This window comes from Plectropomus leopardus, chromosome 2, assembly GCF_026936395.1.
Source record: "Plectropomus leopardus strain MGB_pleo_1.0 chromosome 2, ASM2693639v1, whole genome shotgun sequence".
NCBI classification, from domain to species: Eukaryota; Metazoa; Chordata; class Actinopteri; order Perciformes; family Serranidae; genus Plectropomus; species Plectropomus leopardus.
Window position 1 is genome coordinate 26,095,318 of NC_142177.1, and position 17,175 is coordinate 26,112,492.

General features: G+C 38.0%; 1 protein-coding gene across 1 annotated transcript in view; it reads left to right on the top strand.

Moving 5' to 3' along the window:
* The window catches only part of atg7 (ATG7 autophagy related 7 homolog (S. cerevisiae)), a 79,778-nt gene that overhangs the window by 13,919 nt on the left and 48,684 nt on the right, over positions 1-17,175 (top strand). The window contains exons 10-15 of the mRNA XM_042506622.2: positions 1,274-1,364; positions 1,661-1,805; positions 4,434-4,592; positions 10,152-10,346; positions 13,593-13,838; positions 15,661-15,776. Of these exons, the coding sequence (XP_042362556.2) occupies positions 1,274-1,364; positions 1,661-1,805; positions 4,434-4,592; positions 10,152-10,346; positions 13,593-13,838; positions 15,661-15,776 (952 nt within the window). The remainder of the gene's footprint in view (positions 1-1,273; positions 1,365-1,660; positions 1,806-4,433; positions 4,593-10,151; positions 10,347-13,592; positions 13,839-15,660; positions 15,777-17,175) is intronic.

The following is a 17,175-nucleotide window of genomic DNA, read 5'->3' on the forward strand; positions in this document are numbered from 1 at the left end:
CTTTGAATGTAACAGTATGTAACATTTCTGTTTCTCTCTCTCTGTGTGTGTGTGTGTGTGTGTGTGTGTGTGTGTGTGTGTGTGTGTGTGTGTGTGTGCGTGTGTGTGCGTGTTGGTACGTCACATGTCTTTGTCTGTCCGTGCATTCGTTCTTGTTCATCTGAAGGTGTGTGTATTTTAACTGATATGAACTCTGTCTTTGCTTACTTTCCACTGAGACTTCCTTTTCAAGCTACGTTAATCTCACACAGCTTCTCTATTATTCCTTTATCTGTTGAATAAGGAATGAAAGTAATTTAAATGGTAATAGCTGAATGGGAAAGAGGGTGAAGGTTTTTGTCAGGTTCAGACGAGGTGTCTTTGTTTACCTCAGTCTGCACCTCCAGCTCGTCATGGCTTTTAATTAATTCATGTGATGTATTCATACGACAGACACTGATTCAGTTTTTTTGTTTGGTTTTGCATGGACAAATCTGGTATTATTTTGAAAGGGATTAATAAATGTTCTTCAGCTCAACTTTTCACATACACAAGGTTCAGTCGTTGACACAAAAAAAAAGCGTTTTGCTCTTAGAAAGATGAAATTGACTTCATGGTAAATGACATTCACAGTATTAGTCCAGAGTCCATATTAGACAGCATTTAACCCACCCTGTCTATTTAATCTGTTGCTTTTCTTTTGCATTGCATTGCATAGCTAAATTTGATAGAAACAAAGTGAAGAATAAACAGTGTGAAGTTGTGTCCAATGTAGCATCAAAGTCAGATTATGTGGTGTTTATTTAAGCAATTACATTCATAGCTTGAGTGCATCTCTACACTAACCAACACTTCGGGTGCTCAATCCTGACTCACTGGTTCTGGCCACAAAAATCTATGACATGTCAACACTTTTGACAGGAAGTATTTCTTCAGGGGAAAGAAGTTACAATGAAAACTGGTCTGTGTATAACCCAGAATACCTTGGACATTGTCCCTGAAGAGTCACATTGCTGTTGCATTTTCTAAGTGTGTTGTCACTGCTGTGAATATGGTGAAATTCCATTTACCTCCATTGTGTTTGGATGAAGGCTGATGGTTTTGTCAGAAATGTGTGCAAATGAAACTAAAGTTTCTGTATGGCCAGATACAACTAAAGTGGTGAGTGGGGGAAACCGAAACAATTCAACACTTTTAGTGTCTTATTGTTTTTCTGAAAACTGTTTTCATATCACTCACTTTGTAGTAGAGACATTTTATCCTTATTTTACACTGTGAATATCTTGTTTTACAGCATGTCCTAAGAGTGTAGGTTGGGAGAAGAACCCGAAGGGGGCCATGGGACCCAGGATGGTCAACCTCAGTGAATGCATGGACCCTAAAAGGTAATAAACAAAATTTAACTGCGTTAAGTTGTGTGACTGCACTTTTTTCAGCCAATAATTAATACATGTAAAAAAAGGAAATTATAAAGCTATTTTAACTTGGGCTGGTTAGGGCTCTCGGGTTCTCAAATTTTCCACCACATCTCAACAATGGAGACGGTTTTTCATGTATGCTGTGAATTTGTCATCCATACTGTGTCATCTGTTGCTTTGGACAATTAAAGTAAAACTACTTTGTTAGTTACCCTGATTTAGCACATTGTAAACTAGATGGTCTCTCCATTGTCTGTCTGCAGGCTTGCAGAGTCATCAGTGGACCTGAATCTGAAGCTAATGAGATGGAGGCTGGTTCCTTCCTTGGACCTGGACAAAGTAGTCACCACAAAGTGTCTTCTTCTGGGAGCTGGGACTCTGGGCTGCAATGTAGCCAGGACTCTTATGGTAAGGATGGAAGGATAAATCGATAGAAAGTCAGACACACACAGGAATTTGACACTGTGATTTTGGGCCTTAAAATTGTACATGTCTGAAAAATGCTTTTGGGAGTGTTATGTAGTCTTTTCTTTAAATTTTTGTTTAATTAGCAGGCTCTTGTTTTATATGTGCTGCGCAAGTACCAGACTAGTGACGTCAGTGTGCCTCCACATTTATCAGAATCTATGAAGCGTCATAAATTGTTACTGGGTTTTACTGTTTTTCAAGGAACATTAACACTGGAGAAATATTCTGTTCTCCACAAAACTTGTTCTGTGTCTCTCTCAGTGAACTCAACATGACACAACTCAACAGGATTTAAATGGATATCTAATTCTGAATGACGCTTTAATTTTCCCCACATTCTGTATAACTGAATATGAAATTAGTGTCTTGATTGAAGTGGGAGCTGAACTCTGCTCCCTTAAGAGTTACAGATTTATTTCAATCAACTATTGTTATAGACATTTGGTGTTAATAATTACAGATCACAATATGCATTGATTTTAAACTTGAAGGTTTTAAACAATAAATAAATCCCTGTTATCTGGAAATTTGGTGCAGATTACAAAAAGCTCAGACAGACTGTGACAGAAATAGCTTGCATGGGAAACAAGACAACAGCTTAAAAAAAACATTTTGGGAAACAGTTCAACCTGTCACTTTAATAGACTCTACTATCAAAAATATAAGTGGTGAGACTAATTATAAAAATCTATGTCTTCCTGCAGCTTGCTACATTAGGGATGCAACTTACAGTAATTTTGACTGTTAATTAATCTATCAACTATTTTTGCAATGAATCAATCACTTGGCCATAATATGTCAGAAAATGGTGAAAAACATGGATGAGTATTTACCAAAGCCAAAGATGATGTCCTAAAATATCTTGTTTTGTCCACAACCCAAAGATATTCAGGCAGACTTTTTTTTTTAAATTTTGTTTAACCTTTTTTAAATTAGGAAAACAAGAGTTTTTCTGGTTTGAGTGTCCTGGGCAAGACAGCCAGCAGATACAGACATACAGCATAGAACAAAAATACAAAATCAAAATATACCACTCTAAAACAAATGATATAAAACACAAAAAGAACACAAAATGAAGTTACGATGAGGGGGGTCTAAAAAAATTTTTAGACCCTTTAATTATTGAAAAATTGCGTAAATCTTGTATAAACCAATAAATTGATCATCAAATAATACATTTTTTTTTTAATACTGGACAACTAATCAATTAATCATTTCAGCTCTATATGACATTTAAGAAAAATATACCTCATATGTGACCTTTTCTCTGGCCATACCAGACCCTGCCCGTCCTTCCCTGCATGAACAAGGCACAAAAGTCGACCATGAAATTTGACGTATACTGAAAATATGTTTGCCTCATCTAGCCTCTGTTTTTAACATCAGATTCTCAAAAGAGTCAAATTAGAGTGTGTCTGCATATATTGAGCAGACACACAAGGATGTGTCTCTCTTAGTGTTTGTTATGATATAATGCTTTCCAATAACCTTGTTGGAAGCTGTGATTTCTGATAACCCTAAATTATCAACTTTTTCACATGAATATTTGTTTAGCTTTTTTAACAGCATGATTTGGGATTTTACTCACAAATTTGCTTGATAAAGTTTATCCAATGATAGAAGGAATAACATAATGCATATTTACATAACAACCTACTGTCAGTGTCTGTGTCTACTGTAAATCTGATCCCTAATGAACCTGCTCGATTCAGTGACCAGTAGGGTTTTAAAAAAAAAAATTCATCCACCACAACCTGCTATTTATGAAGCTAATTATTTATTTTCTTTAAAAAAAAACCCAACAAAAACAAATCCAGTCTTTAAGCTTCATTGTAGTTTGTTCAGATTTCACCATAACTGTCACATCATCTTTAGACATGAACAAATATCTATTTTATTTAGCTAAAAAAAAGCAACATGCATAAATCAGAATGACATTTTTTGTTTCGTTTTAAAGTAAATTGAACAAATTAAGTGGAGAGTGTGAAATGAGGGGCTGTGTCACACATATTGGAGTGCACTTTATGTCTGCACTTAGTCTGTGTTGTGCACTTTACGTCTATTATCACACTTTGTATTTTTTGGAGGCAGCCTTTAAGACCAAGACGAATTTCCCTAGTGACAAATAAAGCAATCTTAAATCTTCTTGAACTAAATGAAAACAGTGGACCAGTGCTGCCTGCACTTCTGAAGTTAATTTGAATACATGTCTATGCTTTTTAAAAAAACATTTTTTGCATTTAAATTTACCGTTCTGAGGGCACTTTAGACATTCAGTCAGTGAAAACAGTAAAAATACCCCTGTGTAATGTAATTGAGTCTGGCTAGACTTTGTGTTATCAGAGAGTGATATTAATTAGAAACAACAAGAATAACTTAAGGTTGTACTTCCTGCACACTAATGCATCTATTATTTCAAAATGACAGTGGAATAAACACAGGGAACACAACCTCCCACTCTCTGTCCCTGAAGCAGCTTTGAACAATGTTCATGCCAATGAAAAGCACTCAAGTATTTCTAAATACTGTGATTAAAAATGTAAATTATGTTTCTGTTTTGCTCTCCAGGGATGGGGAGTGAGACACATCACATTTGTAGACAATGCGAAGATATCATACTCCAATCCAGTTCGGCAGCCTCTCTATGAGTTTGAAGACTGTCTTGGAGGAGGGAAGTCCAAAGCCATGGCAGCTGTTGATCGACTCACCAAAATCTTTCCTGGTGTGGTGAGTACTGATATGCAAAAATTATGCCCAAACTGTGGATTATGATAACTTAATCGCCATTTGGACAGGAGGATCTAAACAGTGCTTACTCTTTGGAAGTCTGAGATCATACCATATAAGAATCTGTTTTTAATTTTTATTCCTAAAAATATTAGGGCTGGCTCAGAATTATGCCAGTTAAATCATATTGAGAAGTTTAATACGATTCAGCCATTCGATTGTTTTCATACAAAGTTTGTGCAGGGCTCACCGGGACTTTCAGTATGACAGTGGCATTCATGTAATATAGTATATTATATAGTATACAAGCTAACAAATGACAGATGTGCAGTGTGAAATTACATTTTACATAATTACATTTTTTGCTGACACTAAATATCAAACAACTGCCAGATACCTTGTTGTATGAAATTGCTGTGAGTTGTAAATTCACCATCTCTCAGCAGAAGAGAAAAGATCTCATAGCCTTACAGTGCAGAGTCTCTCTTCCTCTGTACTGCTGCATCGCATCAGTACCAAAGAGTACCGTGAAAGTCAAGAGCTCTCACTCTGCGGCAAAGTCTGGGGACCAAAACGTCCCCAGAAGCACACTGCACACTTAAATACAAAGAAACAACTGCTCAAGTCCACCAATCTTAGTCGACTTAGGGGTCTCCAACTGATGATTGGAATCTCAGACTTTCAGGGGGCAGCCCTAAGATATATATCAGTCTATAAATGATTTATTAATTTCATGGAATTATATAATGTACAAAGTCCAGTGAAGTGTGATCCTATCAGCACCTTTGATATGTGTGCTGTAATTCCGTTTTTTTGCGTCTTTTTACATCCTTGGCTGCTGCTTCATAAATGTCCGTGTTTGTTGGTGGTTCTGGTTATCCATGGTTTATGGTTGTGGAATGATTTAACTGTCAACACATCCTGCATTCAACAAAATGGCTCCATGGTTGCTCCTCTTGAACATGGCAGTGCCGCTCTGCAGCCGCCTCTGCAAGATGTTGTGTTATAGCAGTCATCCACATCAGGACAGGGGGCACCTCACATTTCCTCCAACGCACCAGTCCTTCTTCACTGTGAAAGACACTGCTCGTCTCTTTCTCTCACCAGAGTCTTTTGCTCTGTCAGATCGACAAACAAAAAAGAAGTCACTTGTTTGAATGCCGCTGCCTAGGATTTAGTCAAGTGTGAGGTAATCAAAATATATTACAGTTCTTGATATCCCAATAGAAACTGATGTGGCATGGAGTTCATCTTGTTAATTTCCAACGCCTGTACAGGATGCCAGTTCAGCCAGTGTCCATTTCTCCTCCATCTTTTCCTTGATGTTTACTGATGACGGGGTGCATATTAGCCCAATGTTCAGCCGATAAATTGGTGCATCCCTAATTCCTGACTTTTAGAGACAATATGGTTCTTTTGGCTTTTACCTTTGTGCAGCAGCTTTGAGTTTTACTGCTGTATAATTGCATTGACATTATAATTTTGTTTATGCTCATAACCATATTTCTGTATAATTATAGTCCTGTTTTATTGGTTGTGCCTAAGATGTGATGGCCAAACCATGCAGAAAATTAAGAGTCTTGTTAGTTGCATATTAATGTTGGTGGTTTCATTACTTTGTTAATTAATGAATGGGTTCTCTTGGGAGATTATTTGCTATATTACTAAACAAGAAAAGAACCAAACACTCACAGCAGGGCTCTGTTTTGGTGCGAAAGCACCCATCACTTATTAGTCCACTTGGAAAACCTAGACTAAATGCATATTTATGATGTGAATCATGTTTACCAGTGTGCTGATGCATGCATGCTTAGCTCTGCAAGAATATGACGACAGTTCATAAGAGGATAATTTAATTTGCTGTGTCCTCAGATATCATGCATGCAGGGATTCAGGATCACCAAAGTTAAAATCCAGTAACTTTGTTTTCTGAGTTGTTTCCTATTTATATGTGGTTAGCAGTTACTTCATTATTATCTTTAACTTTTTTGTAACCTGAGGCAGTTGAATGAGAAGTTATTTTTCCACCTCAAATAGTTTCAATTTAAATGTTTTTTTTTTTAGGGCTTTGTTCTATAAATATTATTACTCGTCCCTTTAATGATCTGGTGACCACCTGTGATTTGGTAAAAAAAAAACAACAACAACTATATGCACTCAATTACAATGTTTTAGGTGCATTTCACTTCACTTGCAATTTTGTCCAATCACCACAACTTAACCACAAATTTGACCTTTATTTCGTTTTAGAGCTTGATCCGCTCAGCCTCTCTCTCTTTTGTTTATGATGAGACTCCTGCTGCAGGACTGGAGCTCTGTGCCTGTGACTGAGTCACATACTCATAGCCAAAGCTAACTGTTTAGTTAGTTAGTTGTTTAGAAAAGCTGTTGTGTGAAATCCGGCATTTCAGGCCGCAACAATCCCGATAAAAGCTTGCAAAGTCCTGGAGGGACTGATTTTCTCAGAATAATTTAGTTAAACTTTTTTTTTTTTTAACCTGTCCTGTTCGGCAGCTAATTTAGTTAAACTTAAACTACTCATTCAACGAATGAGGCATAAGTTAAATTGATAGTTTAAGTTCATCTAGATAATTCTGTAAATATGTAGTGAATTGTCAAATTTTCTCTTTAAACATTTACAGACAAAACTAAACATCTGAATTGTCGAGCCTCAACTAATAAGCTGTTGAAATGTTATAATTATTCTTAACTATTTGTAGGCTGACTATCCAAACATAGAGTAAACCATTTTTAATGGAGCTGGTCGATATATAGAAAATCAGATGTCACAATATGTTTAACTGAATAACTTGCCATCGATATTGACTATTGGTGCTTTTACAAAACTTTCACACAATGACATTTTTGATAAATAACTGTTAGTAATGTGGTTAAGGGCAACCAACAGACCAGCTGGAAAAGTCTTACATGTTCAGAAAATTACATCACTTTACTGTAATGCAGCCTTTAAAACCAGGAAAAGACAACACTATCGATATTACGATGTCTGAAAGCTAAGGTGATATGTCTCATATCACAATATCAATATAATGTCAAGCTATTGCCCCGCCCAAATTTTTGAACGGGAAAATTTTGCCTTTTATTAAGTATTTCTAAAAATAGGGACATTGCTAATTACTTAATTATCTGCGTAGTTTTTCCCCACTGCTGCGATACCAGGAGGAGGTATTGAGGCTAAAAGTGGCTAACTGTGCAGTCAGCAGTTATTCAGGTTTTTGATGGTGTGAATCTTTTGAAGCATGACTTTGAAGTACTAAAAAGCAATGATTTTTTTCTTCAGATGTCAGATATTAATTTTTAAATGCACACCGAGAGCCCTGTATCACAGTCTGTGTAATGAAATGTTTTCACCCTCTGGGCTTCGAGGCAACTTGTGAGCTTCGACTAAACTGACTCATTGTGTGACTGGCGAGCTTTTATGCCCTTTTACTTAAACTCTGTAAAATTAAAGGCTCATTTTAAAGTTACTGACCTTTGCAGAGCTCACAATCACAACCTGGTAATAGGTTGCTCCCGAAACAAGATGAAATGGACCAGAATTATTATAATATCATGGACAAGATGGCCTGAGATTTCCCCTTTAACTGCACACGCACACACGCGCGCACACACACACACACACACACACACACACACACACACACACACACACACACACACACATGCACACAAATAACTGACATGCCACTGGCTTTATATTCCAGTCTCTCCGTCTGCCTCTTGTCATTTTCTGTTCCTCTTATTCCTCTGGGAATAAAATAGAGTAACAAAACAAACAAAGCTTTAACACTTGATGGGTGGCCCTGTGCTGTCATGATGTCTGGTGTCTGTCTAGGCTGTCCACCCCCTGTACAAGCCACATCCATACCTGACCTCCTATTTTTATCAGTGTGGGTGTGTGCCTGCTTCTCACTTGTATTCCCATAAACACAGAGGGACCACATGCCAATGTGAAAGATAGAAATAAATATGAGTGCAGTGAGCGGGGAGCACAGAAATGCATCAACTGAACCAAAAGGAGTTCGTTCACACAAGGTCACAATGTTGAAACGGTCGTAAGCAGATTTCATATTTTGTCTAGTGACAAATACTGTCACCTGACATTTACATGATAGTTTGTTGTGCTGGCACCAACTTCTTTTCACTCACTTTAAATTTTGTCAACAGTGAGGTCAGAGAGGTTGAAGGTGTCAACAGTAGCATTGTTATATTGTTTATCTGTTCAGGAAAGGTTTTTCTCCACAATTAGAATGATTTTTTTTTGTCTTCTTATCCGCTTGTGTTCGCACTGGAAATTAGAATATGATTACCATGTCTGCAGCCTGAAATCACCTCGTCAGTGCTTAGCAACACTTGCGTCAAAGTGGAATGCATTTCGAGACTTGCTTAACAGCTCCCCAAAGCGAAGGCAGCGGATGCACTGATTCGATAAAAGTGGCATTTCTTCTAGTTAAGATCTCACACTTCGTCTTTGCCCTTTTCTGTCCTTCTCTTGACTGTGAAAATACTCTTGACATTTCCATTCATCTCACTTTCAAGCCTGCAGTCCCTCAAGATAGTCACAATAATACATGTTTGGCAGTGGAAAATAAAAGTCCTTGCATTTTTTGATGGATTGGAAGCAGTGATTCAAGGTTTCCTCTTTATACTCTACCATCGACTTATACAGGAGAGACATGTACATGCTGGCCTCAGGTTAGCTTTGACAATGATGTGATGACACAGTCCATAAAAGGACTGTTTGGTGCCTGTATCTGCTGTGACCTCACTTAACTGTCTAGACTACCATGTCACTCAGCAGAAAGAAGAAAACATACATGGTTTAGTTTTAAGTTTTCAGTGTTTGGCTTTTCATGCAGCAGCTGATCAGTTCTACAAATGTAAGAAGTTTTTTATATTGATGATTTTTCTGTATTTTATTTCTGTAAAAAGGGCATCTTGGACATTAAGTCTGGAAGTATGTTACAGATATACTCTGCAGGACTTTCCTAAAAATATAATGAATAGACTCATTGCAGAAATTATCCCTCTCAGTCATCAATAACTGTATGAACCACTGAAAGTGTGAGGTGGTGTATTCTGTTTTCTGTAGACACTTTGTGTTTGGGACATTTTTGGGCATTAACCCCCCACAGGGCTCAGACCGCCAGACCATAAGCAGCAGGCATCAGAGAGACATAGCTCAGGAAATAAAAGGCAAATTTAGTAACAATACAAACTTTTGCCGTCTACAGGTGATGGAAACCCAAATTTTACAATTTGGATCTCCAGGAACACTTGTGTTCATTTGAAATTCTTCAGTCAAGTTGAAATATATGTATGATGCAAATCCATAACTAAAATTCGGTCATGACGTTTTGATGTAAACAAATGCGCAGATAATCCAAAATTAAAAACAAAATCATCGTCCCTAGATAATGGACTTTGCATCTGCAAATTTCGCACAGTATTCAGCCACAAATGTTAGTTACGTTTCGTATCAGTTTTTCAGCAGTGTCTTTGTTTTGTTCTCTGCATCCTTGTCTCTGTCTCCTGCAGAATGCAGAGGGTTACAATATGAGCATCCCCATGCCTGGTCACCCGGTGAATTTCTCTCAGGCCACTCTTTCCCAGGCCCAGAGCGATGTCGAGCAGCTGGAGAAGCTCATTTCAGAACACGATGTGGTCTTCCTACTAATGGATACGAGGGAGAGCCGCTGGCTGCCCACAGTGATAGCTGCCAGCAAAAGGAAGGTAGGACCTACAGAACAGCCACACCGTCACTGAGCAGCGGGGCTGGGGTTGGAGATGTAGGGGCCATTGAAGTTGCACTTTATTGTTGTTCTTTTGAAACAGGGCTAGACAAAACATCCAGTACATCCAGCGGCACCGTAAAAGCTGAGACAGACACATGAAGCATGGAGAAGGATGCACAATTATATAGAAGTTGACAAGTCAGAGACCAAGATTGACAAAAAAAAAAGAGAAAAAAATACTCCACTGCAGATAAATGGGATATTAAGTGTCACATGTCACAGGCTTAGATGATTCTTAAGGGTTTAAGCCAATATCACACATGCAGAAGACTCAGGGTCCTTTAATACAGGAATAAATTAATCCACTTAGCAAAGTATTTTTCCACCTGGTTGGTGAATCTGAAAGACAGAGACCCTCGCGGGCTGCCACAAAATCCAAAAGCTGCATTCATCATGTTTTCTGTGGAAACAATGGATCAAATGGCAACATGTAATGTAGAAGTAGGTACTTGCACTGATAAATGCTCAGATAATTATCTCTCAGGTTTGCACATCTTTGGAGCTATTTAGCCTGTTGTAGCATGTTGTTTTGGTTTGCACATTTACTGTATGCTACAGTGTCATGTCCCCCATTAAACACGTTCATTATTATTTCAGCAAAAAGCTCTGGTAAACCGAAATAAACAAACAGAGAAAATTAGCAACTAGCTGCAGAGCAAAGGTGAAAATCTATCACCTGAAGACTGAAGAATATTCAGTTTATACTCATTTGTTGCCAGAAACATGACATCTAAAGGATTTTATGTTGTTTCATATTTACTGGGTGTTTAAATGGGCCATTCTTTTTGACTTTACTAGTATTGTCATAGTACTGGAATTCCTAACTTTGATACAGTAGATTAATACCAGATGGATAAAGTTAAGTTAAAAATGTAATTTAAAAATAAGGGCTTGGCGACAATTAATTTTCTTTCTTGGTTAGCAGTAGAGAACAGCAGAATGACTGTAGTAAATTTTAACTATAAGAGTGAGCTAGTAAGCATAGCTGGTACCAGTATATCTATAATGCGGAAAATATACTGAAAAAAACTTAAACGCGACACTTTTGTTTTTGCTCCCATTTTTCACAGGTTCAAGTTAAAGATCTAAAACATTTTTTCATGCACTCAGTAGATTGACTCAAGATGAGTGGCCTTTAATTGTGACCTTCTCAAGGTGCACCTGTGTACTGATGATGCTGTTCAAACAATAATTAGCATCTCAATGTGCCACACTTGTCATGTAGATGGATTATCTTGGAAAAGAAGAAGCGCTTGTTAACACAGATTTTCACAAATTTGTGACTCAATTTTGAGTGAAATGTAGGCCTATCTGGGCTGTACTGGACTCAGAATTATGTCAGCCGAATCAGATTTGGCCGTTCTATGTGAATATTCTACAGTTCAGTATTTTCCCTCCTATTTAACATTTTAACAAGCTCTTTGGGATGTTCAGTGTGACAGCGGCATTCACGTAATATAGTATAAAAATCTTAACTGCGCTAACGACATACTGACAGCGTGCAGCAACATTTTTTGGTGAGCTGACTGTGTTGTATTAAGTTGACTTGACTCGACTCTCTAGATGTACACTGCACAGCACACTAACGAGTAAAATAAAAGCAAAAAAAAAAGACTGCTCCACTTGAAGCAAGCTCAGTCGACTGAGGGGTCTCCGACTGATGAGTCAAATCTCCGACTCTACAGCCCTACAATCTACTGAGTGCATTACAATAGTCTTAAACCTGGTATAACTGTGCAATTTTGGGCTGTCCCAGACCATTGTCCCATAAACATTGTGAATTAAACTTGGCGATGTCTTGGGTCATGGCTCTAAAACGGTCCTCCTCCTCCACCTCCTGCTCTTCTGATTTTTTGAAACACATAAAAGCCACTATAGTGAGGGCTCGATTTGTTTGTTTACATTTTGCTCTCACCACTTATAGCGGCATAGATGTATGATGCACACTGATGGCATTTTGTTGTTGCATATTGATGTCAATATTGGTAGGTCGTAGTCTGCGGTTGTCATTGCACAGTCTGTATACATCAAACTTGATGCCTTATCCAAATTTATTAAGATCCATGTCACACATTGTAGCTTGTGCTGAACTTACAAGATTGCAAAGATCTCACAGACTGCAGGAGGCTTTAGATCTGTAAGGTAAACCTGTCAACAATGGGAGAGAACAAAGGCATCGTGTTTAAATTTTTGTTCCATCTAACTATTGAAACTGTTCAAATCTTCAGAATCTATATATAATGACAAATTAATATGTATTAAGCACTATATTGTAACACTAGCCAAAACTATAAACTACTTTTATAAGACAGTTCTTTTAAACCCAAGTGGTAAAAGAAGATATTAATTAATGCAACACACCAGTTAACTGTCTGTAATGTTGTATGGTAAATTACAAATATACTCAGAAAGAACATGTTTTTTTTTCATGTGCATTATTTTGATGGTGGTACTAAGGTTGATTAAAGGAATTAAAATTAAGGCTTTTATCAGATCTTTTTGCTCTGCGGATCTAGAGGACCTTGAGTCACAGTCAGTGCGGCACCATGGCAGGAGACATTTATGAATGTGTAACATGTTTTACTTACTTTAAGCTGGAACTTGAAATTTAGAAACCATTTCACTTTCTGCCAGGAAATTGAAATGGCTCAATAATGTCGGCCAGGTTTTATGTTTACCAGTCAGAATTCTGTTAGCTGCTAGGCAACGTTAGATTATAGAACATTGTCTCATTTATTTGTAATGCCTCCAGTCGTATCACTGATGCAACTCCTGTATTGCTATATGCAGTTAAGTGTTTTTTGGACTGCTGATTAGGTTTTCTGTGTGTCCTGCTCAGCTGAGAGGCTATTTGGCCGTTTGTGCTGTGGGGCTGTTTCAGACTTCACTGCGAATTGGCTTTACAATTTATTTCCGTTGTTTCTCCGAAGATCTGGATGGTTTCAACATTATATAGAGCCTATTAATGTTTTAGGTCATTGCCTTTTGAAATGACTCAACACATTGCAACCATATTGTGTAAAAGGAGTCATTTAGTTAATTTGATTTGGTTGAAATGTGCTGTGTGTGTTTAAGTGATCCGTCCCTAATCAAACCAAAGCTATTTAAGGTCTGTCTCTGTCACTGCTTTGTAAGAACCTTTTGTTACCATGATTCAGCATAATTGTTGTCTTTCACTCCCCAGCTCGTGGTTAACGCTGCTCTAGGCTTTGACACATTTGTCGTGATGCGCCACGGCCTAAAGAAACCGCCTGTCAGTCAGAGTGTTTCTGCAGGGGCAGACTCCTCCACTTCCTGTTCTTCTGCCTCCTCTTCGTCCTCCACACCAGCCGGCCCTGCACCCTCTGTCCCCGGATCCTCTCTGTTCTCCAATATCCCAGGGCACAAGCTGGGCTGCTACTTCTGCAACGATGTTGTTGCACCAGGAGATGTGAGGAAAATACACATATCACAAGCATGCATTTAACCCATTAATCCATGTTATACACTTAAAACAAACACCCATGAAAAAAGTGACAACATTTAAGAATAAACACAAAGCCAGAATGATTCTTTAATGTGCTTTCTTCACACTCATTTTTAAAACTTCTGTTAATTTTAACAATGGGCAGATTACTACTTGTACGTGAAGGGTGACGCTCTTGAGGCTTTTGCACACTGAGTCCGTTTTTTTGTTTGCATTTTTCAAGCCGTTCCTCCAAAAAAGTGTTATGCACAGAAACCTTGCACATGGAGTCCCATTCATTTTATTGTCCTTTGTTGCAAAAATCTGCAATACGAGACAAAATGAAAAGACACGTGCTTGCTTGCTTCCCACTACTGGAGATCCACTATCTGAGTCATGAATAGATATAGATATAGATAGATCTCTCGTGTTTTGTAAGTGTGTCCTGCTGCCAGATTTTCTGTACTAATTCTTGGTCAAACATTTTTAAAGGCTTGTTGACCGATACGTAAAAATGCAGAAAATCGAACCTGATCTGAAATTTTAAATGATGGCTGAAAGAGTCAGTGTGCAAATGTGATTTACAACATAAATTGTAATGTGAGACTGTGTTTTTTTTTTTTTTTCAGACGTGTAACAATTTTGGATTTCGGAGTCAGTGTGCAAACGTGATTTACAACATAAATCGTAATGTGAGATTGTGTCTCTTTTTAGACATGCAACAATTTTGGACGGAAAAAAACAAACTCAGTTTGGATAGACATTTAATCACGACCCTACAGAGAACTAAACCCCTGCTCTGCAGTTCCCCTCAGCTCTGTTGAGCTGAGCTGCTTGTGTTGGATTGTTGTTTTCAGCGTGCAAAGATCTCTCTCAGCAGCCTTGTCTGCAGTTACAGCGGGCAGCTGTTTTCAGAGAAGAAAAAAAAAGCTCTGCTAAAGCAATAAATGCTACGTGACCACCCAGTGGTTGACATATTGGAGCATTTAGAGGCTAAAGACCCAGACAGAGCTTAAAGGGGTGAATATTGGACTTACATTTGTCAGTTTCCCAGGAACAAGACTCCAAATGAATGCTGATATTGCTCTGTGATAACATCCATATCAACTTTACAAGCTGACAGTATGTCATGTGTTCAGAACCTGTTCCGTTGCCACCAACTGACTAAAAAAACTGATCAAAGTTGATGCAGCTTTAAATTGCATGGTAATGTGATTATTTTAAAGTTTTTTTTTATGAATAACATTGACAGTTTTCTTGTAATTATTGTCATAAGCTGCAGAAATCTTAGCTTTTCAACAAGCTGTTTAATCATGAAGTAAAAAAAGAAGGGTGAGATGCTTCAAACAGCCTTTCCTTTCTTCTCACCGCCCACAGTCTTCCTCTGTCCATTTTTCGTACCTTCTTTGTTTCTCTCTATGGTCTTTTACTCCTTGGTGACCTTTTGATATGAGTATTGTATGAAAGCAATTCATCAGCTATTGAAGTCTACCGCCAATTGTTGGAAACTGTGCCATTCAGCTCTGACTTCTACAAATGCCATGTGCTTTCAGCTCTCTGTCACAGGTTACAGTGATGTTAACATTTGAATCAGAGCCACAGCCAGCCCCCTTTTAGTTGAGTTTGCTGAATGACTGAATAGACATTTTTGGATCATGTTATGAAAGTAAAAGTGGTTCTTGTTTTTTTGTCTGTGAAATTAAGCAAAGTGGAACAGCATGTGGTCAAACACATGCCGTTTGTCACCATGGTGTCATTTATTAGCTGTTTATTTTATTGTTGTTGTTTTTCGTTTTTATGTAAACAGTCGACCAGGGATCGGACTCTGGATCAGCAGTGCACAGTCAGCAGACCAGGCCTGGCCATGATTGCTGGAGCCCTGGCTGTGGAGATGATGGTGTCCATCCTGCAGCACAGTGAAGGGTAAGGACAGTGAACTTTCAATTGTTATATACTGTGGGCTTATTATTTGGTATTATAGTGCTAGTAATAAAAACAGTACTGATTTGGCCATGCATAAACAGATCTGGGTATTTAGTTGTATTAAGTACTGTATGTGTTTGCTTTATGTAGCAATCAATACAGAGGAAAAGGAGAAAACCCCCATCTGTCCATCTATCCATCTATCTATCTATCTATCTATCTATCTAGTCTATCTCTATCTAGTCTATCTATCTCTAGTATGATATATACATATACAGTACATGTAACATATTTGTACATTGCCAACATTTTCTTCTTAGGACTGTGCTGAATTTATGCCATTTTAGCTTGATTGAAAATGTAAATGGTGCACTTGTAAGATCCTTGAGAACAGTTAGATTTCTGCAAAGTAGACACTCCTCCTTCATAGTGAGCCACCCTAATCACCAGTGGACGTTCTTGCGTCAGAGCTGTGTGCTGATAACTCACTCCAGGCTTAAAACGAGATTGTGTCTTTTAATTTGTGGCTCTTAAACTTTTCCGGAAGCTTTACTTGCTTATTTTTGCCTTTTGATGGAGCAGTACTGCAGCTGAGGTCTTACTGCACTGCAGGTAGTATCCTAAATTTGGTTGTCGCACAGCTCCCCGAATATATTTGAGCCCAAAAAAATCTGTGTTCACTGTAGAAGCTTTGTTGCATTTAATAATCCCATCTCACAGCTCAAACGCTGTGATTCAGTCAGCTCTCAAGTTCACTTGGCAATCTGTACTGGCTCGATATTTTCAACTCTTAAAGTTTTTTTTACATTTTTTTTCTTAACTAACACTGATGGGGATGTTTTTATGCCTATTAAGAGTGCACAGATGTGTCTTTGTGAGAATGTAATTGTGTGTGCCTGTATCGGTGAAAGTCATACTAAAGTGGCCGCCTGCTGGGCCTGATAAGACAGCCGTTTTCTCTCTAAGTGTTTTGAGATGTTATAAGCCGTTACAGAGCTGCTCTGCCTATCTTGGATATAAAGCTTAGAAAGAAAAGAAGAGAAGACAAGGTTTTATGAACACGCTGTACCTCAATAGTTGTATAACTACTTGCTTTACAACAAGATCTCCCTGCATTGCATCTGCCCTCTCTGTGTCCTCGTTTTTCACTTCATATCTGTGTTTTATCAATTCTCTTTAAACCTGTTTCCTCCATCTCTCTATCCTTGTTAAGGCCCTTCCTGTAGTGTTTATATGAATGACTATGACTTTTAAAAAATTGTCACATAAGGATTAATGTTGCAGCATTTTGAGAGGCGTTTCTTGCTATGTAAAACCACTCTGAGCTCAGTGTGACTTGATATGTTCGTTAATGTTATCCAAGGAGAGTCAAATGTTTAAAAACATTAAATGTAAAACA